This window comes from Mizuhopecten yessoensis, unplaced genomic scaffold (genome assembly GCF_002113885.1).
Source record: "Mizuhopecten yessoensis strain PY_sf001 unplaced genomic scaffold, ASM211388v2 scaffold8573, whole genome shotgun sequence".
NCBI classification, from domain to species: Eukaryota; Metazoa; Mollusca; class Bivalvia; order Pectinida; family Pectinidae; genus Mizuhopecten; species Mizuhopecten yessoensis.
In genome coordinates, this window is record NW_018407615.1 from 266,484 (window position 1) to 294,012 (window position 27,529).

The following is a 27,529-nucleotide window of genomic DNA, read 5'->3' on the forward strand; positions in this document are numbered from 1 at the left end:
CATACAAGGTCATAAGAGTGTAGGAAATCATCCATCTTAATTCACTTTTTACCCAGGTACTGTCCTCAAGTTTATTTTGTTTAATATTTTCTTATATACCCCTGCTGGTGTTGAGTTTGTGGTATAAAACATGCATTTAAAATCTCTCTATACAGAGTTACTGCCCTTTGTTCATCATTCATTATCTCGTCCAAGGGATATCCAATATATTCTGTCCCCTGTAATTGCAAACTTTTAACAAATTTTTGAGAACCTATTAGGATGGCAGAATATGGCACACTGAAATCGTGTTTCATGTCCCTCTGTATAGAAATATTATGGACTTTTGTCAGTTTTTATACCAAAGTTTGTCCAGAGTAGTCGAACTATTGATTACTTCCAATACTTGGCCTTGTTTTGTGAGTGGCATTTTATTTAGAGTAGTGCGTTGAAAAATAATTTGGAGTGTGTTGTCTGAAATGTTAGGGGGAGTTGATTGAAGATTCGTTAATGTAAGGCTCTATAAATATCACAGAGGATCGTTAATGTCAGGCTCTATAAATATCACAGAGGAGCATTAATGTCAGGCGCTATAAATATCACAGAGGAGCATTAATGTCAGGGTCTATAAATATCACAGAGGAACGTTAATGTCAGGCCCTATAACTATCACAGAGGAACGTTAATATCAGGCTCGATAAATATCACAGAGGAACGTTAATGTCAGGCTCTTTAGATATCACAGAGGAACATTAATGTCAGGCTCTATAACTATCACAGAGGAAAGTTAATATCAGGCTCTATAAATATCACAGAGGAATGTTAATGTCAGGCTCTATAACTCTCACAGAGGAACGTTAATGTCAGGCTCTATAACTATCACAGAGGAAAGTTAATATCAGGCTCTATAAATATCACAGAGGAATGTTAATGTCAGGCTCTATGAATATCACAGAGGAGCGTTAATGTCAGGCTCTATAACTATCACAGAGGACCGTTAATATCAGGCTCTATAAATATCACAGAGGAATGTTAATGTCAGGCTTTATAACTCTCACAGAGGAACGTTAATGTCAGGCTCTTTAAATATCACAGAGGAACATTAATGTCAGGCTCTATAACTATCACAGAGGACCGTTAATATCAGGCTCTATAAATATCACAGAGGAATGTTAATGTCAGGCTTTATAACTCTCACAGAGGAACGTTAATGTCAGGCTCTATAAATATAGAGAAACGTTAATGTCAGGCTCTATAAATATCACAGAGGATCATGTCAGGCTCTATAAATATCACAGACGAACGTTAATGTCAGGCTCTATAACTATCACAGAGGACCGTTAATATCAGGCTCTATAAATATCACAGAGGAACGTTAATGTCGGGCTCTATAAATATCACAGAGGAGCGTTAATGTCGGGCTCTATAAATATCACAATGGAACGTTAATGTCAGGCTCTATAAATATCACAGATGAACATTCACGTCAGGCTCTATAAATATCACAGAGGAACATTAATGTCAGGCTCTATAACTATCACAGAGGACCGTTAATATCAGGCTCTATAAATATCACAGAGGAATGTTAATGTCAGGCTCTATAACTCTCACAGAGGAACATTAATGTCAGGCTCTATAACTATCACAGAGGACCGTTAATATCAGGCTCTATAAATATCACAGAGGAATGTTAATGTCAGGCTTTATAACTCTCACAGAGGAACGTTAATGTCAGGCTCTATAACTATCACAGAGGACCGTTAATATCAGGCTCTATAAATATCACAGAGGAATGTTAATGTCAGGCTTTATAACTCTCACAGAGGAACGTTAATGTCAGGCTCTATAAATATAGAGAAACGTTAATGTCAGGCTATATAAATATCATAGAGAAACGTTAATGTCAGGCTCTATAAATATCATAGAGAAACGTTAATGTCAGGCTCTATAAATATCATAGAGAAACGTTAATGTCAGGCTCTATAAATATCATAGAGAAACGTTAATGTCAGGCTCTATAAATATCATAGAGAAACGTTAATGTCAGGCTCTATAAATATCACAGAGGAATGTTAATGTCAGGCTCTATAACTATCACAGAGGAACGTTAATATCAGGCTCTATAAATATCACAGAGGAACGTTAATGTCAGGCTCTATAAATATCACAGAGGAATGTTAATGTCAGGCTCTATAAATATCACAGAGGAATGTTAATGTCAGGCTCTATAACTCTCACAGAGGAACGTTAATGTCAGGCTCTTTAAATATCACAGAGGAACATTAATGTCAGGCTCTATAAATATCACAGGAGCGTTAATGTCAGGCTCTATAAATATCACAATGGAACGTTAATGTCAGGCTCTATAAATATCACAGAGGAACGTTAATGTCAGGCTCTATAACTATCACAGAGGAATGTTAATGTCAGGCTCTATAAATATCACAGAGGAACGTTAATGTCAGGCTCTATAAATATCACAGAGGAACGTTAATGTCAGGCTCTATAAATATCACAGAGGAACGTTAATGTCAGGCTCTATAAATATCACAGAGGAACGTTAATGTCAGGCTCTATAAATATCACAGAGGAACGTTAATGTCAGGCTCTATAAATATCACAGAGGAACGTTAATGTCAGGCTCTATAAATATCACAGAGGAACGTTAATGTCAGGCTCTATAAATATCACAGAGGAACGTTAATGTCAGGCTCTATAAATATCACAGAGGAACATTAATGTCAGGCTCTATAAATATCACAGAGGAACGTTAATGTCAGGCTCTATAAATATCACAGAGGAGCATTAATGTCGGGCTCTATAAATATCACAGAGGAATGTTAATGTCAGGCTCTATAAATATCACAGAGGAACATCTTCCTCTAAGTAAACTTTTTTTTAGATATTTCTCTAAAAACATTACCTAACAGCACATTGCATATTTTTCTTTATGATAAATGTCTTATATATTGTTATTTTCAAATCGAATAAGTGATCATACTGTTAAGTTTGCCTTTCAAAATAATAATAAAATGCAAAAATAGAGATGTGTATCAGGGAGTTAACAGCTAGGATACAATGTCACAGGAAACTTTTACCCTACGGTTGGGGTAATGTCAGATAAGATTTTTGTCCATTTCAACAGAATCGAGGAAGTCTTCCACTGAAAACTGGCCACCTGACAACAGTGTACTACCACGGGGTAGCAGTTACAAGGCAGGTTATTGGTGCCAGGGTGTACATGCCAGAATTAGGGACAGGAGTAATTAAAAAATAGGGCACTTCAATTCAAGATGTTTTCTTGTTTCCAGAACAAAATGATTACACAACAGGTTTCAGACTATAAGTGTTAGGGTAAGTAATTTCTGTAATCCTGTTAATCAGCTGTAAAACTTACGACAATAACCTGGTACAGGTAGTGATTCTGTGCCACTAAATAGTGCGAATTCTAGTCTTTGATCTTTTCAATATATACTGATGTCTTTGGGCAAAATTTTGGTTTATTCTGAGCATGTGTAATGAAGGGATATTACTCTGTGTTCATAACTTCGTCACCATAAGTGAGTCCTGTTGAAATCTGAAAGGACAGTCAGACCAACACTTGTGTTGTTCTTATATCTGAATTAATCTACTCAATGGGCTAGGAAACTGAAATTAAGAAATTGTGTGGACATCTTGGTCATCATGGAACCCCTTATACAGGTACATATATTAGTGGATTTTCATGTTCACATGTTGTTCACACTGTTGCTATATGAGTTCACTGTATATCTACCATTTTAGGAACTCACATCCAACAGAGTTGTTCTAGTGCCCCACCCATGATAACCCCTCGTGTCTCAGAAATGCCCCACCCATGAAAACCCTCGTGTCTCAGAAATGCCCCACCCATGATAACCCTCGTGTCTCAGAAATGCCCCTCCCATGATAACCCTTGTGTCTCAGAAATGCCCCTCCCGTGATAACCCTTGTGTCTCAGAAATGCCCCTCCCATGATAACCCTCGTGTCTCAGAAATGCCCCACCCATGATAACCCTCGTGTCTCAGAAATGCCCCACCCATGATAACCCTCGTGTCTCAGAAATGCCCCACCCATGATAAACCCTTGTGTCTCAGAAATGCCCCACCCATGATTACCCTTGTGTCTCAGAAATGCCCCACTCATGATAAACCTTGTGTCTCAGAAATGCCCCACCCATGATAACCCTTGTGTCTCCTGCCTTGATCACACGCACCAGAAGTTGCCTAATTCTATACAATGAGGATATATAAATATCAGGATAGGATTGAATTGTTTTAATCAGTGTGTCCTGGCTCTTAAAGTGTAAACATTCCTGCTGGCGGCACTCATGTGTTGGGACCCTTCAGGGCTATATCAAACACTGTTATCACTCATTTTTACCCATCTACACAGGTTTGCAAATAAATCATCAAATAAAATATGATTTTGACAATTTCAAAAATATTGTGATATGCTGTTTTCCATGGAAAGTTTTGTTATATTATGACATATACTGGTTATATGGATGATCGGGTTGCGCACTTGATAACACACTGGCTTTTCACAGCTGGGGTTCGACTCCCCCCCCCCCCCCCCCCCCCCCAATCGAATGTGAAAAGGTATGAGGTCACCCTCCTGACCACATGGGTTTTCTCCATGTACTAGGGTTTCCTCCCACACTTGTTTCATGATTGTTGTAAAAGAAATAAAGATTATATTTAATATGACTGACATTTGTAGCAACTTCAGGTTTTTCTAAAACTGTCCACTGACATATATGTACCTGAATAAGTTTCATCAGACCCAAACCTACAAGCATTTATGTGATTTTTGTTGTTATTGAATAAAATAGTATTTCATGTGCTCCTTGAACTACAAATTTGTGAACCTTCAGGGGGCCTTAAACAGCCCACGAATACAGTACATGTATATTTTGAAAAGTCAGGAAATTACTGGTTAAAATCAGTCAGGGTTATGTAAATTTAGATGATTGGTCACTCTGATTGAAATGCTTAGAGTGAACGTAGTAATTCACAGTGAATGAATTTATATATAGCACCACGCTGATCAAGTTATTTTTACTTAAAAGCATGACAGATCAATTTTTCCTCAGGGGCTGAATAAAACATTAATGATACACAAATAGTAATCTCAGCATCTCACTCACTCCCGACATTATATCTGATATTTTTTAAAAGGTATATAATGAGAAATTTGTTTTGATGAAATGGTTTAGCTGTTGGGAATATCCAGGTTTGAAAGGAAAATGTTCTTATATCCTATTTTTAACAAAACCAGAATATAATTGTGAATTCAAGAATTGGTTTGGGGACATATATGTGAGGATTGTGTTGTCTTGGTAATTTAGAAAACTAAATCTCTAGGTAGGTTTGTAAATATTCGCAAGTTGTTTTTATAACAGCTGTAATTTATTTACATTAAGAAATTGCATTTACGCTAACTGTAATTACATTCAGCAGCTGTATTTATGACGGTCGTAATTATAAACATTTAGATGTATGTACAACTGATGTCATTATAACCGTTCAGATGTTATATGACTGTTGTCATCATAAACATTCAAACACGAATGTTAAAGTTGCTTTTATTTTCAAAATTGTAATAACTTAAGGAAAAACAACAAAAGAGTGGAACTATATAAAACATTATATACCTTGGTATACAAAATTTGGGATCACCAATATGTTGACAATTTCTCATATTAAAAAAACAAATGATAAAATTACTTATATTTCTACAAGTTGGTCTGAAAACATTAAATAAATAGTTTGACAAGATAAATCTTGCAGGTTATGAAATTTTATACATCTATCAATAAGCCCATGCCTGATAGTTAGCCCACCCAGATCCCATTACCTTAATCCCACGGTTGTTTGTTGTCTACTAGGGTTTATTACATGATGTATGTGGTAAGTTGAGCCCATTGCAGGATGTATACAGTAAATTTAGCCCACACTATCCCATCACCGATCATCTAGTTGTGTGCTGGTCCTAAGGGGATGAGCTAATGGTTGGTTTCCAAGAAAAAGGAGAGCAAACAAAAAATACTGCACTTTATACAACTCATAATAACACGTATACTATTAAAAAGAAATACATATATGAATAATAATGTAAATACCTACAGAAATTATATGTAAATACAAGATATACTCTATGTATGCTCCTGGAGGGATATATAGAAATGATATCTACATAGAAATAATAATTATTCTATGAGTGTTATAAAAATAATTTTACTTAGAAATTATATGTGAATGATGAACCATGACCTTTAAGAATGCTGAGGAAATGATAAATTTATTTACGGTGTAAACTGTGAAAAACAGATATTACTAGAAATGGAATATTTTGTCGGTATAACAAGGTCAGTGATTTTACAGGAAAAAGGAAGGCTGAGATAGATAGTGCTTGAACAAGGACACTTATAACAGGACCAGTAAAACAAGGCTGGTTTCCAGAGTACAGAGGCTTAACATACTTTACTGTAAGGGAGGAAATTCTGGGACGAAATCACAGTGACAGCATTACCAAATAAAAACAATTCGTTAGCTGTCACATGTACAGGTAAAACAGGTGAAATAGCACAAAACCGGACACAGAAACATGACTGATAAGCTAGGTAAACACAGAATTGGCGGGAAAATCTGGTAATCTGGTCGATTATGTTGTGACCCTGTGACCTTGACCCCTAAAGAAGTGCTTGAGTGGTGAATTGGATTATTCCATGGAGACACAGCTCCAGAAAGTATTGTCAGCATGTCAAAATTAAAGTATGTGAAAGGTTTACTAAATCACAAAATCATAGTACATTTACTCAACTTGCTAACGCTGTTCTGTTTGCATTTAACATTGTTTCCATATAAAAAAAAATAATCTTGTCAATCTCAAATTCATTCAATTTTTATAACAGTAAAGCTTGCCAGGCATTTGATTTCATTGTTGATTTAGTCAATACTGGAGCTTGTAAATATGACAAAGGAATAAATACTGGTGGATTATATTCCCCATTCACAAACCACTCCATTGAAAGCTACCCACCAACCATTTCCTCCTCCTTCACATGAATGGTCTAAGTTTGTCCTATTGTTGGAACTGTCCACATGATCGGTCAAAGTCTGGTTAGTTTATCTCCTTGTTAATGTATTAGGAAAAGAAAATCGTTTGGGGATCATATGAAATTAACCTACAAAGGTATTAAGAGTTGTTTTATGATCGTCAGTATATTTAGATTTGTATTGGAAAGCATAAATAAACCAGGTAATCATTAAAGATGAATGTGTTTGTAATGTTAAGTCAAGTCATGGAACACTTGTCTAAGAGAAGTTGAGGTCATGCTCCATGGGTCATAACCATTGTGTTATTGTCATTGAATGGCAATTGGGAATGCACTGTTGTTTGTGGTCAACAGATAATAGGCTGTGGTCAGTAATGTCCCATGTACTATTATCACTGGTCATGGAGTGTAATTGGACGATTCTGTGCCCTTGACCTTATCAGATATTTTTTCTCCACTGAGAATATATTGTGTAAGGGGATTACACTTAGCGTGGATTATCTGCTGACTGGAGAGGGTTTTGTCTGTGCAATCATTCAGGGGACAATGTTGACAAAGCTTTCCCCCATGTTCCTACTGCTAGGTTGTGGGGGTATATATAGCCTTGACAATGAGACTTGAAGAGTATGTAAATAGATGACAGATTTTAATATGTCCTGGAAGATCCACACTATAAAATACCAAAACTTGTCTTTGTTGTACGTGATTCCACCTGGTCGAGGCTTGCGGCTTTAATGTGTGAAAAAGGTAGGGAGATGAGAAATTTGACTTTGTGTAGAATTATGTCATTAATATATCATGTTTACATACCTAAGCTGTAATATATACCAGGTATGTTACGTAGCCTCACAGCTATAACACTGTCGACTGACTAGCTAGGGTTGTAAACCTACAAGGTATTCAATATCAGTGAGTATAGTATGAACTACATATTTTGTAGAGTTAAAAATTGATATTTTTATCACATGTGATCGCTATAATACACTATAATATTACATCAAAGTTTGGTGTTTGTCACAGCAGTATTTGGTGTCACAGCAGTATTTGAAGCGTGGTAGATCTAGAATGGATGATAAATTGTTAATAATGAAATACAGTATATTCATTTCGGCAGTTGCATAATATATGATTCATATTATCTAATAAATATGAACTACATACATGTAGAAGACACTGACACTTAAAATTAATATCATGTCATACAGTTTTATGACACAAATATCACAACTCGTATGTTTCTCATAATCATTTGATTGATCAATGTTTCTACTGGTGTTTGACAATTGTTACAATGTTTATACTGGTGTTTGACAATTGTTACAATGTTTATACTGATGTTTGACAATTGTTACAATGTTTATACTGATGTTTGACAATTGTTACAATGTTTCTACTGGTGTTTGACAATTATAACAATGTTTCTACTGGTGTTTGACAATTGTTACAATGTTTATACTGGTGTTTGACAATTGTTACAATGTTTATACTGATGTTTGGCAATTATAACAATGTTTATACTGGTGTTTGACAATTATAACAATATTTCTACTGGTGTTTGACAATTATAACAATGTTTCTACTGGTGTTTGGCAATTATAACAATGTTTCTACTAGTGTTTGACAATTGTTACAATGTTTCTACTGATGTTTGACAATTGTTACAATGTTTCTACTAGTGTTTGACAATTGTTACAATGTTTCTGCTAGTGTTTGACAATTGTTACAATGTTTCTACTGATGTTTGGCAATTTCAGAGTTTCAAAGTTTTTTCGCAGCCAGCCTGCCACTTTTTTTTAATATTAATGAGGTTGACGTCAGTGCGGGCTTAAACATGCCGTGCTGGTTGGTTTAGGGAAAAGTGCCGGCTGCACTTCAAGCCAATCACACCACAGGTCTTGGCACGCGGCTGACGTCACCTCATTAGTATTAAAAGTAGTGGCAGGCTGACTGCGAAAAACTTCCAACGGTACTAAGCATTTTCCTGTAGATAAACTAGAAATGTTGTTTTTGATGCAAGAAAGTTAGGTGGGTTCGACATCGAGATCTTTCCTCCCTTCTCCTATATATGATCATTGGGGATGTAATTTTTATGGAAAGTCAATCTAAATCCCTAAAACATGTAAAATTTCTCTGAACACCTTAGTTTAGGTCCAAATATAGCTGTAACAAATTCTCAGGTCCCTGTGGTGTTTGACAGTGACAACAATGTTTCTAAAAAAGCAATTTTCTTAGAGGGACAATGTTGTTTTGGGATTCAGTTCATTTATTGGCTTCAGGTCTAACAGCCCATCAGTTTCATGGATATCATTTAATGCATGCATGATTTCTGTAAAATACGATCATTTGGAGTTTTATTTGTTTCTGATGTAGCTAATTTAATGTATTCAGCCAATGTTTATGTTTGACCTCATATTTTTACAGGCACACCTCCTTTTTAATTGTTTGATAAATTGTTCTTTTTTTTAACTGCCCTCCTAGAATAATTCTGTGGCTATCTACTAAGTTGAGCTTGGTAATAAGTTGCTATGGTGACGAGTGTTGTTTGACAATTTCATTGCAGCTATTGACGATACTCAGAAGATGTTTTTATGGTACTATCTGTATCTCTCAACTCTGAACTATAGAAATATCTTCACATTTACTTCCCTCCGATATTTATCCTATTTATATGAATTACAAGCTACCTTCAGTTTTGGAAAAATTTAAGTTTCCCTTCAGGTTTTGTTTTCGTGATATTCATTATTTCCCCCGTAAGACTTTTTCAAGGTTGATGGTTATGCTGTAAAAAAGCGATGTAGAAGTCACTTCAAAAATAATTGTTGTTTTAACAGTGTCTTGTTAGCCATTTGTTCTGTGTTTCTAAGTTGTTGTTCTCCAGAAAGCAATTTCATGGTAATATTTTGCTGAATTATTGCCAGTTTGGGATAAATACCAATACAAATACATAGGTTATAGTTCTTTAGGTTATTCTTGGCTTCCACTCGTGTTGTAACAGGTTTTTTTTTGTTATAACTGAAATATCAGTTTATTTAGTTTTGAAGCTGGTTTGTAGAATTACCGAAGTTTGTAGGTGAACTATTTATTTGAAATAAAGAATTTTTCTAACAGTTTACTAATCAATGAATGACCTAAACCCAAGCGTTTTCTAAAAGAAATTCTTATAAAAGTCTGTTGACCTTTCCAAAAACGAAAATGTGTTTGGAAAAATCCCATAATGAACACTTGGGAATGATCTAATTGCCAGACTGTAGTACACATTATTTCTCTATCAGAACGACAACAAAGTGGGGTTGATATTTTACATATTCTTTTAGCCCATGAATAGAACAGAAATAAAACCACCGTAAAATATGAGCCTGAATATAGGACCTCATTATACTGCCATCTTTCATCAATTCGGTATACTGCCATCATTTATCAATTCAGTATACTGCCATCTTTTATCAATTCAGTATACTGCCATCATTTATCAATTCAGTATACTGCCATCTTTTGTCTACTTTTATACCACCATTATTTGTCTACCAACATTCTAGCAGCATAAAAGGTTAGAGTTACAGTAGATTGAGTCTTATGAAGAATTTTATTTTAGGAATAAGGAAAAATTTAACGTTGAAAACCAACGGTTATAAATGTAAAGCTGTTTTACAGTTCTGCTTTCTTAACAACGCTTTACCGATTCTATATTTTGTATGTTTCAGATGCTGTCTCCTGCCGTAGAGACTGCAGCACCCATGGGGCAGCAATTTTCAATGGATGAAGAGGGGTTAGGAACACCGGTGGGCAAGGGAAGTAACTCTTGTGGGGCCTCAAAGGAACGTACCAGTAACTCTGGACCTGACAGAGCTAGGGGCAGTGATGACAGTGGCACAGTCACAGCTGATGGCGGACCCTGTATGAAGGACAAAATTGACAACTTGATCGAAAATTATCTTCTGGGAAGAGACGACAATGATGTTTCAAATGATTCTGATGCAGAAGGTCGTTCAGATGAACCAAAACATGATAATACAGAAATTAGTATGAAGACTTTTGCCAATGAAAAATGTGTGGCAATTGACCCACCTAGGTCATTTGTTCGGAAGTTATCAGAAGTTGTTCAGGCGAAAAGTGATAGTTGCTTATCTACAAAGACTTCTAATGACACAGTCGCAACGGTTAAGATTGAATCCAAGGAAATAAAAACGGAAGAGCAACCCTCACAAGACACACACTGTGTAAGTCAAACAACCCCTTCTCCTATGAAGGGAGACTGTAAAGTTGAGGCGACCGAGGAGGTGGAGAAAAAGAAGAAACTGTCTGTAGACTCTAGCCAGAACAGTAATGTGACAACGTTTCAGACTTTAATAGAGAAAGTGTTAAATAATTCTCTGCCAGATTTGAATAAAGAACCAAGTGAAAAGACAAATATTCTTGAATTAAGTGATCAATCTGCCAGGCCTTCAAACACACCACCTGCTCAAGCAGGCATGACAGAGAAGGAACTCAACGACAAATCACCGCCAGAGCTAGGAGATAGCAGTGCTAAATCTTTGTCAAATTCTCAACAGCGACAATCAAACAGCATTGAGGATATGAGTATATCAAAACGCAAGCTAGTGTGCTTAAAGGACCATATTGAGAGAGTGTTGGAGAAAAGTTATAATAGTATTAATAAAAAGGATGAAAAAGATCAATTAGATGCTAACGAACGATTCAAAAACCAGTTGGATGAAAGTCAGCCTTCAGTATCGGCGACAAGGGTTGAGATTAGCCAATCAAATCCAGGGAAAAGTACAGACAGTAATGGATTTAATGCACAAGAAATGGTAGATACTGTGATTGATCAAACAAAAGTAGTGAATAAACTTTTGTCTCCTTCAAAGGAGAGTGCATCAAAAGGGGAGGTAATTGAACAGCAAGGAGAGAAAAGTAGTTCTAATCAGGAACAAGGACACTCCAGTTACAACCAGATGGGAAATAGTCCTGCAAGTGCCAGGCGACATGGTGAGAATGGTGCTGGGTCAGATATAGACAGGGCAAACACAAATTATAGTACTGATAGTACAAGACACTCTGAACAAATGAACAAAGCTCTGATGCAGGGCATGGAAAGACTTCAAACACATGTAGAGGAAACTGTAGCCAACCTAGGTCGCAAAATGATGGAACGACCAAATAAGGATGTGGAATCTTCTTGGAAGGAAATACATGACTCACCACATGGTTACAGTTCAGGATATCCACAAGAGCGCCACATGCGGCCCCATCTGCCATATCCCATTGATAAGACATGCATGCCATATCTTGGACGGCCCAATCCTCCATTCCACAGTGTTGGTGGTCCCATGCAAGGTGGCCCTATGGTTGGGGGTCCTATGAGCGGAGGTCTTAGCAGTGCAAACAGGCCACCAAAGGAAATGATGCCAGTCTCCCCACAATATCCAAACAACTCACATTATCCATACCCCGGCATGATGCATTCACCCAGTTTACCGCGACAGTTGTCACCAAGACAACCAATTCCTCAACAACAATCACCAAGGCAACCATCACCATCAACATCTTCTCAAGTGCCAAAAAAGATGTCGCCCAATTGTGACTCACGTCAAATGTATGGGCAGCATCATCAAATGCACCATATGGGGGCAAACCAAACAAGTCCCCATCATACACAACACCGTGATGGAGGGCTTCATCGCGATGGAGGATCTCATTCATCATCTTCACGAGAGTCTGGGAATCATGTTGGACATCAAATGTTACGAGAACATGCTTCCCATCATGCACCTGTGTCATTAAGAGACTGTGCCACACATGTGGGTGGCCATTCTCAAATGGCTGGAAGCCACAATCATCATCATCAACAACACCATGGGGCTAATGGCCAACAGATATCATTACGTGACTGTCAGTGTGCATCATGCGACTCAAGACAAGCTCGTAAACCTGACACAAAGGAGGGATATTCACAACATCCTGCAGAATATGGCTCCCTTAAACCTGGGCATATATCCAGTGGATCACCATACCACCCTCAACCTGCTACAATGCGACCTCCTGCAGCAGAACAAATGTCTCCACATGCAAATATGCAGAAACCTCAGGACAAAGATAACAACCCTAAAATGTCAGTTTCCTCTGCAATGGCACTCGGCCCCACTCCGCCACTTACATATTATCAACAATCCCAACAACAACATCCATTCAAAATGCCTCAGCTGTATCCTTCAAATCCACCTATTTCATCCCCGCGAGAATACAGCCGAATGATGGCACAGAATTCTCCAGGTGCAATGTCACAGGTGTCCCCACAGGGTGGTAATCCAGCGATGTGGAAGGCATCCGAGCGTGAATTGAAACAGCAGCAGCAGTTGCCACCATCTGTTGCTGGGCAGTTCTCTCCGATTACTCAGCACAAACTTCAGCAGCAGCAACAGCAGCAACAGCAACAGCAGCAGCAACAGCAACAGCAACAAACTAGTCCTCTACCATATCCTCCTTCTCAACATCCTCCCTATCACCCTCCGCATCCTCAACTCTCACCACATTATAAACGAGATGGTCCCAATAGGGGAGATAACTTCTGGACAAAGGCGGAGCCAGGCGAGGTTCAAAACCATGACAGCCATTATGGTTCCCATGGTGAACCCCCACCAAAGCCCAAGGATGTCCCTCCTGTCCTTGACCTGTCTGTCAAGAAAAAGGAGGAGGGGAAACCTACCGGGGATCAACCTCTTGATCTGACCTGTAAATCCCAGAAATCACAATCATCCTTGTATGACAATCAAGATTCACGTGAACGCGATAGAGGTGGTCTTCGTACCAATGTCCCATATAGTGCAGCTAATGACATGAAATTTAATTCTCCGTCGCGCAACACATTTCTTCACCAGCTTGAAAACAGTGTGCAAAGACTCATCCGGGAACGCAAGCCACCAGGGAGGAGCTCTGAGGGGACTGGCTATCATCCCCAACAGAGTCCACATCCAGTGGAACACCAGAGTCCAAAGCGAGCATTGCCACCACAGGTCAGGGGCCTGGAACAGGGAGCCAACCCTTCTTATACTGTTCATAGTCATCAAGATCACAGTCAAGGTCACCACCAAGCTCACAGAGAAAGAAGTTCTTCACACCCAATGTCTGTCGCTGCTAGTGCTAGTAAGTTGCCGCCACCACTAATGCCAGCGATTTATGCGCAAGGACCTAACAGCATGCCATACAACAGTTCCAGTCAAACACCGAGGGGGCCAGAGTTGTCTCCCCGTGGCCCTGTGTCACAGACAGACATGTCAACTGGACATCTCCAGTCTGTGGCCCAGTTACACGGAGGTCCAATGTCACAGCAACCATCACAGAACTTTCATCATCAACATCAGCCTACATCACAACAATACCCAATGCAAACTCCACCCTCTTCTCGTCAACAGGCCCATCAGAACATCAGTCAGAACCATCACTCTAGCTCCACCCAGCAACCATATCCACAGCAGCAGCAACAACAGCAACAACAGCAACAACAACAACAACAGCAGCTGCAGCCACCATACTCACAACAAAATTCTCATAATCAACAGCATTCATCACCAAATTTTCCACAACATAGAGCACATCATCAACAGTCACAACAACTATCACAGCAACCATCTCAGCAACAACAATCTGAACAACAGTACATGCAGCAAAACAGACAGGAGACGTCCTCCCCAAATGATGAACAATCACGACAAGGATCAAAACGGTCCAATGTGTCAAAACATGAACCGATCCAGAACATCATTGGTAATCACTCACCCAATGATATTTTGTATCTCATCTGTAGACTTTGTGGACAGACCTATGGTAGTCCATATGGATTCCGCAAACACTTCCGCAACCAGCATGGATTTGAACCTCGTGCTGAACACACAATTGTGCAGACAATTTCTGCCACCAAGCGAACATTAAATGCACCACCACAAGTGGGTACATACAATATACAGCAGGCAGCCTCTCCACAACAAATACCTCCACGACATCCTATGGAACCAGCATCTGTGGCACCTGTACCGCCTCAACCACCGGCCATCTTTGTCACAGGACCTAACACTCAAAACATGACCGTGCAACAATCCTCCCAAAATGTTCCTGCTGAAACTGTTAACACAAGTTATAAGAGTGGCAGAATCTCCTCCAGAGACTCCAATTCATCAAATTCTGAGCCTAGTAATGAGGACCCGTCTCCTCACAACATCAATATGAACGTATTGGTGGTAAAGGACAATGTACAGTCAACAAACAAGGAACGAAACACACCCAACGCCGAGCCAAGTCAAACCATCGAAAGTTTGAGAGACAGCGTTAAAAGTGAAATTCACAATACACAAAGTCCTACTGAACGTAAACGAATGGAATGTCCAGAATGTGGACAAACATTCCAGCTTAATGATTTTGGTTTGTTTAAACGTCATTGTCGACAACATGGCCAGCCAAAAATTCCTCGACAGCTTGGCTCTGCCGGCGAAGCTCAAGTGTCATTTTCTGACCAAGTTTCATCGAGTCGTGACCTAAATTCCTCCAGCCAGAATGAGACTGGCACTGATATGTCAACTGTGTGTAAGTTTTGTAACATCCCTTTTGCCACACCTTCCTTCCTACAAGATCACGTTTTAAACGTTCATCCAGATAAAACAAGAAGTCAACAACAACAGGAAAGTGACAGTAACCATAGTGATTGTCAAGACTCGGTCATAATCAAACCTTTAACGCCTTCTGTTGTCAAAAAAGTTCCCGCAGAATCAGCAACAATCAGTGTCAGTCCTGACAGTAGTTGTGAACCACAGTCTATACAGGATGCCAAAGTATCGGAGTCTTACGAGGACAGGCAAATGCCTGTCTTGAAGAAACAAATATCAACAACTAGTTCAGTAGAAAGTGATTCAAAAAATGAAAAAAATACTGATGATACAGACATTAAGATCCAAAATAGTGACTCACACAACGCAAAAAGTCCAGAAAGTGTTGATCGTCAGATAAGCAGCGAATCGGGATCGTTAATTGATAACACTGACGAAAAGTCATGTGACTATTCCATGGATAATGTCAGCTATATGCACAAGAAATTCAGTTCACATCGAAATAAGCGAAAACACAATGTGTCATCTGCTGATACAACAACAACAAACAAACAGTTAAAAATAAGTTCTGATTTTGTATCCAGTGCTAAAAGTCCAGGTAGTGTGAACAGTCCTAGTGCTTATTCTAGTAACAGTTATGACTCGGAGACTTCAAACATGATGGAAATCTCCTCAAATGAGGTGGGGGAAAGTGAAATAGGTTCTGAAATGGACGGTACAGACGACAAACATTCCAAGCTGATGGTTAAGATAAAATGTGGCGCAGATGGGATTAAGAACAGAGCTGAAGCTCGTCATCAGCTTCCCTTTGTTTGGGACCGAGTGACAAGGAGCCAAGCAGGCAAAAACATTCGACGAAATGAATTTCACTAATCAAGGATTATAACTCACTCTTATCAAATGGGATGTTACCGAGGTTCATCGAACAAGGAAAGGGAATTAAGTTACTGTTTCATAGAAAGGAAGTAACTCTGATTGTTAAAAATTACTCACTTTTAAAGGGAAGATAGTGTGTATATCATAACCCAAGGGAAATAACTCTTTGTGAATCCATCTTTTCTTACATATATAATTCTAACAAGAGATATCCGTGGATTATCTAACAAACAATTCTGACGTGCTAAAGCGATCGATTTGATAGTTTGTGGATGTTTTGATTGATTTTATATCTAACAAGGGGATATGTTGAATTTTGTTGCTATGTGATTTCTTTAAATTATTTATCGGAATTTGGATTATTTTAAAAAGGATTCCTGACATTCGTATATTGGATTAATGTGTAATCATCAGTTAAGTGTCATCTCAAGGGAGGCAACCTCTTTTTTCCTTTTCTTTCTGAAGCTATGAAAAGTGTGTGGGTTCAATAATTGAAGCCTGCAAAGCTCCAGATTGGATTTAATGTGAAGATTCTTGTTGGTTGAAAAAGGAATTTGTTAAAGAATTCCGGGGATATGTGCTATTTTCTGTTTAAAAATTGTGTAACCAGATAACAGATACTGCCAAAAACATGGAAAGTGATAATTTTCCTACCTAAATGTGGATTACTATATAAATTAGTAAGTGTCTGATACATTACCTATTGATGATAGATAGATATACATATATATATATATTATTGTGTAAATATTGTTATGATTTTTATGAGTGTATGAAAAAAATAGTCAAAGCACAATCATGTTGTTTACATGGTTAAATACTGAAATATACTCTGGTACATGTAGGTACTTCAGTAGGGCTAGATGTGTACTTGGCTGTATACTAAATGTATACTCCTGAACATGAATATACTCTAGAAGGGTTAAATGTGTACATGACAGTATACTGAATGTATACTCCTATATATGAGTAAACTAGAGTAGGATCATGTTGTGTACCTAGTAGTATACTGAATGTTTGCTCCTGAACATGGACACTCTCTGGTAGGTTAGATGTGTACATGGCTGTGTGCTGAAGGTATACTCCTTAACATGGACATTCTCTTGTAAGTTAGATGTGTACATGGCTGTGTGCTGAAGGTATACTCCTGAACATGGACACTCTCTGGTAGGTTAGATGTGTACATGGCTGTATGCTGAAGGTATACCCCTGAACATGAATATACTTCAGTAGGTTTACTGGTTAATATACTGAAGATCGACATATAAAGCCTTTTTTTTTCCACCAAAGTTTGAAAAAAAGATTTTACGATGCAAGTGCAGGAAATGACAGGTTCACTGTATGGTCATGTAAATCAATTTGTCAATATATTGTATACAGATAAAAGTATGTACTTCCAGTACACTATTATAATATGCTGAAAGTATACTCATGTGTACAATTTAAAACTGAAAGTATACTCATGTGTACAATTTAATACTGAAAGTATACTCATGTGTACAATTTAATACTGAAAGTATACTGCTGTGTACAACTTAATATTTAAAAATTCACTCCTCCAGCAATTGAATACTAAAATTATACTCCTGTACACAATAATATACTCAAAGTATACTCTTCTACACAGCTTAACACGTGGAATATATATTCATGTTTACAGTTAATACTGAAAGTATACTCCTAAACATAAGTTAATACTGGAAGTGTACTTTTTAACAATTTAATATTGCAAATGTATTCCTCTACACAATTATCTGTACATACTTAATGTATACTGCTGTACAACATACTGAAACTATACTGTACAACTATACTGAAACTATATTCCTATACACAACTTTATACTTGGGAGTATACTGTTTTTACTTTAAAATTCAATACTCTTGTACAGGTTATACAGAAAGTTCCTGTACACAACTTACAACTGAAAGTATACTCATGTACACATCTTACTACTGAAAGTATACTCCTGTACACAACTTACTACTGAAAGTATACTCATGTACACAACTTACTACTGAAAGTATACTCCTTAACATAGCTTCAACTTGGGAGTATACTCCTAAACATCCATTCACACACTGGATTCCTCAACAACCAGTGAGCTGCTGCGACGTACCTACGATTCAACGAACGAAAGACCAGTAGAGTTGTTTTAAGATTGTATACATTGTCCATTTTCAAGGTTGAAGTTTTAGGCATTGTTGTGTGAATGTACATGTGTGGGTGTATGCATCGGTGTGTTTGTGTGTTTAATCCATCTTTTTGACAAATCTTGTTTTAACAAATTTTTGAGATGTTACAAATAGATAATCTGTTGATTATTTATCAAGCCACAGGTTTGGTATTTTGTAGGATATCACTGTTATCATCAATGTTCTTTGTTTTGTTAGTCATGTCCTACACTAGTATTGTTTTTCAGTCATGAAATGACGCATCGCATCCTCATCCCCATTACTTACACATGTTATCGTGTGCTGTGACAGTGTTCACTTTAATCTTTTTCTGAGAATTACTGCTTTGAAGCGGTTCAATCTAGCTGCAAAGTTGCAGGCCAATATTTAGCTGCTTTTTTACTGGGTAATTGTATTGCAAACATTTCAGTCTATGTTTGCAGGAAATGAATGCAATATTGTTTATGATAATAGAACTACATTGATAAAAGCATGCTTAATCATGCTTAATTCTTTGTTTATAAATTCATTTACAATTGAATTTGTTATCATTTATAAAAGTTTTAGGCAGTAGTTAAAAATTATACTTTTTCCTGAAAATCAATGAGATATTTTTTTTAAATGTTTTGAAAAAACAGGAAAGACTACTTAACAATTCTTGTTAGTGAATAAAATGTTCCGCCTTGATGCTGACACGAGATCCATGTTTCTGAAATTTGATTTGAACATGTAATTAGTCTAATTATAGTAAATGCCATAATTTCTGTTTAGAAATTAGGTTTGAAGCCAAGCCCAATGTTTAACGCAGGTGCCGATGATCATTTCATGATTATTGAGTCACATTTTGAGGTCGCTTTTCTCTGAAACGAGCAGAGTTTACCATATTTGTCTTGGAAAATTTCATTAGGGGAATAGGGCAAGGTTAATTGCCTTCCCTGACGATGAAAAGGTATTTCTGTCACATATAGGTTTGTAAATGGAGGGTTGCTGTTCTGACTTAAATAAAAATCACTTAACAGGGTTAAATGTTCACCTCCACAGTGACATGAATTTGATTATACCACACCGTAATACTTGATTTATGGCTCAAGGGGAGTAACTCTATGAAATTATATAAAATTTAAACCTAAATATCTTAAGATATAATAATCCTCAAATTTTACATATCAGAAAATAGCAGTGTGTATATAATACTTGTAATTTCCCTTTAGTGTCTTGCCCAGTTTCCTTGATGAAAATCTTAATATGCTTTATATATAGATTTGTTACCAGCTATTTCACAGATTTGGTTTAAGGTAGCTATTGATACTGACTCTTTTGTTAGGTAATTGAACATTGAACTACTGACGTCTTGCTTTTAACCCTTTCACCCCTATGTAACTTTCGTAGACTCTACCAAGCATTGATATGGATGAGTCCATTATGGTTTACAGTGGTGAAAGGGTTAAACTATGACAGAGAAATTTCTATACATAACTTTTTCTTTCATAAACTATCTTTATCTGTGCAAATGAATTCGGTTGACCACCTAAACCTTTAATGCTACAAAATTGGTGCCACTCAATACACACTGGTCTTAAACTGTTGTGATCCAAAGAGAAATTGAAATTAAAAAAAAGATAATCTTTTTGTGCATTACTTAAACTAGGAGTGCCACATTCCATGAAATAATTGCACTGCAAGGTTTAAAATACAACATAAAAGGTGTGTATTTGTATTGAATCTGAACTTTGATTTCAATGGTACAGAATAAATAATGAGACATTTGAGAGACATTTTAAAATTTCTGTTTAATGAAATCTAAATTTTTGTTAAGAACGTCCTTAAATTTCCTTTTTAGAAAAGTTTGAGTGCATTTGTCAAATCAAATATGATACTGTTATTTTAAATGTGTTGAAAGTCGAGGCAAAACATACAGACTTCAGAAGTATGTATTCTTATTTTTATTTTTTTGGGCGATTTAAGCATTGCTCTAATTTATGATTGCTCTATTCAAAGTTTCTGTATATATAGTTTTGAATGGCAAATATTGGTAGTTCAGTAACTCATCATTGATCTAACCTGTTAAAAAAAAAAAAAAACTAAATTCTGAGTCTGCTAAAATAAGTACTCTAACAGTTACTATAAATGTTTAGGAAAAAAGATATTGTTTCATTTGTTTTATGAAATTATGGTGCATTGTATACGCATTGTTCCACATTTTTAAGATGATTTATCAAGTATTACTGTTGTAAGACTCTCTTCAGCAGTTTAGTGGACTGTTGGCAGTACCAAGTTACATTAGAACTTATTGTTGTACTTATTCATGTTTACAAATGTCATATTTTTGCATGAGTAATTTAAAAATGGGTTCTCACTGATTTTCTGATATCATTAACGTGTGATGTGTAAGTCATGTTGTAACACACTAACACCAGATATAATACCATGGGAGGGTTGGGTGGCGCAGTGGGTAATGCACTTGCCTTTCACCAAGGCAGCTGGGGTTCAACTCCAGTTTCCTCCCACACTGACTCTTGGCACACTAACATGTAGGCCAACACACGTGGTTAGTGTCAGTTGGAATAACTTGTTTCATTATTGTTGTAAAATGAATAATGTTTATATATAATAGCATTCATAAATTAATGTATTATGAAATAATGCTGTTTTTTTTTAAAGATTCTAAATCCCATCCCAATTGGCTGTAAACTAACCAGTGGCTCATGGTGTCTTTGTTTATATAAGGCTGGTCTATTTTCAAATCCAAGGGTTCTCAACTTCTACCTTGCCTTGACTTGTGTACAGTCTATATATGACCACAGCTATACATCTTACCTTCAGTAAATAGGATGAGCCTATTAATAGTTTAAAAGATGATATTTATTTGACACCCAGTAAATACAACTACGTTATATGAGCCTTTACAAAGTCTGAAACTTATATTTTTAATTCTAACAGTAACCTTTAGAATTTTCACCATTGGTGATATTTATTGGAAGTTCAGAACTTGAATGTTTGAAAAAATAAACGCTTCATGTCAAGAATATTGCCAGAAATCAGTGAGAACCTAAAGAATTATCATAAAACCAGGCCTGATGAATCTGACACTTAAACAACTTTCTCCCATATCTGCAATAGCTTAGCAACTGTGTACTTTAATGTGTTCTAATAACATGAAAAGAGTTTATTATATTAGCCACTTCACTACACATGGGATTAATGCTTGTGTGTGTTTTTGTCAGTAGATATTCTGACCTTTTGATCAGACTGCTTTTTCTCAGCAATGTCTGCATAGGGAACAGTACTATTCCTGAGCAGTTAGGTGATTAAATCACAGAGTGACATTCAGTAAAGTAGCATTTTAACATATAATTGATGAAACTACAATTGAATTACATACAAAATTTTCTTTTTCATTTCCCTATTTGATCCATGAGGCTTTAAGCAAAAAATGTGTACTCACTTGGATCAAGTTAGTGATAGTTCTATGTTTTAAGTATCACACTTAAGGGAGTTCTGTGTTTAAGTGTCAAACTAGAGAGGAAGTAGTGTTAAAAGGTAGGAGAAATCTTCGTTCAGCTATTTACAAGGTATATGGAACTCTATGAGTAAAAACCAAACTAAAAAGAAATCCTGTGTAGTATCAAACTAGATAGAAATTCAAAGATGAAGTTGGATGGAAAATCTGGATTCAGGTATCAAACTATATGGAGTTCTATTTATAAGAATAAAACTAGAAGAGAATTTTGTGTTTAAGAAACAGTGAAATTACATTTTGAAGTGTGAAACTAGAGAGGAATTGGTTTAAATATCCGGTGTAAAGAGATTCTATGTTAAAGTATCAAGCTAGGGGGAATGGTAATACATATGTACAACTTGAAGATAATGAAATGTTTTGAAAACTCGAGTTATATAATCTACATATTTATGGACTTATAGATAGACAGACCAAGTGATGACTATAGGGCATAGAATAATTAACTATATCACTGTCTTCTACCTTATAAAGATTCCAGCCCCCTCCGAGTGGTCGTAAATCTTTCGTTCTCTAAATGATCTTGTTTCATTGCTTTTAACACTAGGCATCTTTCAAAGCACACACATAGGCTGGAACATCTAACACAAGAAAAAATTTGAAAGAAAAATTTCAATATTTTAAAAATGATAGGCTGGTAATGCAAGTTTGATAGCAATCATAATAAATTGGTTTTGATCACTGGGACTTTCTGATATCAGACCGGTCTAGAAGGTGATTTTGGTTGTTTCTTAGAGGGTTCTAATAAAAAAGGTTTCTTTTGTAAAGGTATATAATTTGTATAGAAACATTGATCATTGGTTTTCATGGGTTCAGCATATCTCCATGTGTTTATGTTTTTAAGATTTATGTTTCAGAATAATGGCAGCTTAATATCAGTAACCGGTAAAAACTTAATTTGATATTGTACCAGACATAATTCATCTTCAAATAGGAAGATCATGATTTAACTTAACGTTACGCAATGTTTGTTTTTATTTCTATTGCTGTTTATGGTTAAATATCACATATTTTTTTTATGAAATTAAAATTTTAATGAGAGATGTAGTACAGTGAAAATCCTTGACCTGTTACATTCTTTTATAATGTCCTTAGTGATGACCATCACCCACCCCATTTCTAGGTATGGTTGTAAAACAACTGTCATGAGAGTTGTTAATTAAAGTTTTTCATTTTATTGAACAAAATTAAAACATAAAAATGATTGAAGGTGCTAACATGATGATTTTATAGGATAAGTGTTTGTACTGAATTTACAGAATTGAGGTGTTTCATTGTTTCTGTTTTATAGAAATGATACCTGGCAATTTACACTCACCTGTTGACAAGGCAAGACTTTTTTATGTAGTTATTATTTCTGAAAATATTCAACGAAATTATTAAACTACTGCAAAGTTGCTATAGAAATTGTGTTTCAGTTTATGTAGCCTTAAGATATCTTTTTCATATAATGACAAATTGAACAAGATATCTACGTATAAAAATAAATTTCCTGAAGAAAACCGGTGTACTTTTGTTAATCAATTGAATTTTGATTTCATTTGTTATTCATTTTTAAATAGAAATATACTCAGAATTTATAAATTAGAATGACAGAGCATGTTTTTAAGGAAAAATAGAGTTGTATATTAAGTTTCAGATGATTTACCTGATGTAGGAGGTGATCATCAACTTTTATAAATTCCTGTTAAAATTTGAGAGCCTTTTTTATTTCAATCGTAATAACAATGAGATATATTGTTTGTATATCATTGATGATCTGAAGAATTTACTTTGTTAGGTGAATTCTTGCTGATTTGTTTGTTTTTATCTTATTATCATTATTTTCTTGTTAAAATTATAAATGGCAAAATGAAATACATAGAATATTATTCATGGGACAATCTTGTTGCATTTTGAGAGGCTTCAAAACTTCAAAATGTGTACTTAAGGCAGATTCACCGATAGTGTGAATCTGTTTTAATTACCATGGCAAAAATATCTTTAAAAAATAATGCTTTCTGTCTTACCAGTAGAGAAAAATTAGCAGGAATTCGTCTAAAATCCCAAGGTTTTTTTCTTGAATCAAAATACATATATGAACAAGGGATCGCAGTACGGAAGTTGTCATTATAAAAGATGTAAACTTATTGGTGTCCTCAGAATGAAACATTAAAGAATTTATAAATATATCTATTTAATTGTTACAAGGTATGTTTTGTAGCTTTCCTATAATTAGACGTAAGTGTTTAGTTATAATATGCATGTATTACTTGAGATACCACCTAACTAGTCAGGTTTGGGGTGAAATATGTACAGTGACTTTTCCAGTCCATGCAAGACACATGTTTAAATCCTTGAAATGCAAATTTTTAGGTACTAATTTCTCAAATAGCAAGACTTTGGTGTAAATTGCATCATATCTGTGTTTGTACATGTTTGGAGATTAATGGGCAGATAATTATATTTATATTATGAAATAGTTGACAGATGATCATCTGTCCCATTTCACTTTTAAAATTAATATTGAAAAGAAAAGAGATTTTGTGTTGTGGTGACGTATGGACAGTTGTGTGGACTAGATTTTTATTGTGATTCTATAATTGTGATAAATGTTTTAACACAAGACTAAAGCTATTGATATCATATGTATTACAAAAGTGTCACTTGCATATATAGAGGTTATAACAGTAATCACAGGGGCCGCAGTAGGGCTTAGTAGGAGAAAAAATTACTCAAAACTATTTTATTAGTTTGACAAGTGATATTCCCTTGTTATTATGACTAGCAATGAAGGTAGACAAACTACACAAATAATTAATGAGATGAAGAGGCAGTAATAAGTTGGACCATTTGACCCTATGACACATTTCATGTTTTTAAGCAGTAAGAAATATATCTACATTAGAGTCTCGATAATTCTGCCATCTTCCTCTGAGAAAAAGGGGGCTTACACTGGATGAAAATAACACTAACTAGAGTTATCTCCCTTACAAACTTATTACAGTTATTCCACTTAACAAATCGTTAGCATGTCTTAAAACTAAAATTTGCTTCTTGTTATCAATACATGTATTCTTTGCCTACTTGTCAAATGTGGTGTGGAACCATTTCCAAATTACTATTTGCAAAAGACATGATTTCAGATGTGGACCTCTCCAGGAACGGAAATATGTTTCACTGTTTCGACTTTATATCTGTGCATACTGGTAGTGTGATCTTCCAGATACCATTGCTTTTAATTTTCTGACATGGTTGATTTTAACACCATTTGTCAAATAACATTGTTAAAATGATTTAATTAAAGAATTTGTTGTTAAAATGAATTGATTAAAGAATTTGTCACAGCTTCTAAATTTGTATTGACAAAATTCTTGTGTCATTGTTCAAACTAGCTATTTTTCATCCGTCATCTCTATTGATAGTCATGTGGTCAGTCATATGGGTAGTCAACAGTTACCAATCATGTGGTGGATCATGTGATTGGTCAACATTTATCATTCATGTGGTCAATCATTTGAAATGGTCAGCATTTATCAGTTGAGAGCACCAGGTAACTGCTGGACTGGTCAAATTCTATGTATTGTAAAATGGTAAATAGAATATTCATGGTGCTAAAAAAAATCCATTTTTTTCATCGTATCATGATATAGTTTTTTGACCAATGGTCCTTTTTCTTCTGCATTTTAAGACTTGCCTGCTTTAGTCCTGATTTCCTTTAGAGAGTTCTCTCTCAGATTAACAATGTGCTTGTTATCTATATAGGTATGAATACTACGTGTGAATTTTAGGCAAATGTGGTTGTTTACATGTGTTGAGTGTGTTTTAAATGTTTAAATGTAGAAATTACTGTTATATGTAACACAGAATCCTATAAATTATAACTATTAAACGTTTCATACAATGAAAAAAAAAAACTATTGCTCAAAGCAAAAATGTCATCCTTTAAAAGAATTTTGTTTTTGTTTTTAATACAATGCATTTATCACTACTTATATATGTGAGGAAATTGTTGTATATTCATTTTTTGCTTGCCAAAGGCATTCATCTTTCATTTCTTTTTGTTTTGTTGGACGATTCTATTGGGATGCAATAAAATTGTTTGTAACTGAACTTTGTACTTGTTTTAATTCGACAGTTTTAGACTTATTGTATTTTCAGAATTTTGTATAACCTGACATTTGAACTTTCTTATACATCAAGCGTATAGTGAATCAGTACTAAATTCAAAAGTAGACATCATCACTTAACACATGACTTATCACCATTATGAATAAGAAGCAACTTTGGGAGAAGACCCAGCTTGGTAGATTAAGCTTAGAATGCGAAAATTGATAAAATTTTAGGATACAGCTTTTGTTTTCAGGATAATTTTGACTCGCACGATACCAGTGCCGATTCGGAATACTTAATAACATTACACATCACATAAGATCTTTATGAGTTTCAAGATTTAAAAATCTTATTATGTGTTGCTTCAATTCATGCATTATCTAAAACAAAACTAACATTTCTCAAATTTAGATATCCCAGGGGAATCTTGGCACTCACCATTGTAAGATCTTCATTGTTCCATGTAAGTTTGATCTCATCTTGTAATTTTTGAGTAGAATATTTTACTGCTGTGTTTGAAATAGTAACACCAGAGTTTTCTGATATCTGACCGTCACATTTTGCATATGATCAAGCTACTTGAAATGAAACTAGAACACTGACAGGTCAGTAAGGGCCCCGTCTTGTGGCAATATATCCCCCATAATCATCAAGAAGCAATCTGCCCATGTAGCTTAGCTTGACGTTTGACATTTGGACTTCAAAAAGGATCGCAAGGAAGCTAAATATACATTTTACATGTACTATGATGTGCGACTTGTTTTTTTCCACCACCATATTTGCTGGGCTAACAGAAATGTAAATACCGGTGCAATACTCATTTGTTAGCCTTGATTTGTTTTATTTCACCTCATATACCTCCTCCATTAAGAGCCAGGGTCAAAGTCAGAGATCCACTTTGTCTTTGACCTTCAGACCCAAATGACCTTGACCATTAACCCAGTGACCCTGATCTTTGGTCAGTTGACTTATTCTTTAATTCCGACCAACTCTGCTTCATAATATCATAACAAAATGTCCATCAGTGAAAAATATAAAACTTGACTTTGACCCTTTGGACCCCGTAACCTGGACCTAAGGTCATTTGACTCTGTGTTAAGTTCTGAACAAGTTTGCTACATAATAACATAAAATGACCTTGACCTTAACTCAGTGGACTCCTTTTTAAATTCTGACCAACTTTGCTTCATAATGTCATAACAAAATGTTCATCAGTGA

The 27,529-nt window shown here is 35.9% G+C and overlaps 1 protein-coding gene across 5 annotated transcripts in view; it reads left to right on the forward strand.

Moving 5' to 3' along the window:
- Positions 1-26,311, forward strand: part of LOC110456242 — a 99,595-nt gene extending 73,284 nt beyond the window's left edge. For 4 of the 5 annotated variants that reach the window (XM_021506847.1, XM_021506848.1, XM_021506849.1 and 1 more), the window contains one exon: positions 10,760-26,311. In XM_021506847.1, the coding sequence (XP_021362522.1) occupies positions 10,760-16,525 (5,766 nt within the window). In that variant the 3' untranslated portion in view covers positions 16,526-26,311. Of the gene's footprint in view, positions 1-7,759; positions 7,806-10,759 lie in introns of those variants that run through there. The other variant, XM_021506850.1, reaches the window with a different exon arrangement.
- Positions 26,312-27,529: the final 1,218 nt, after the last annotated feature.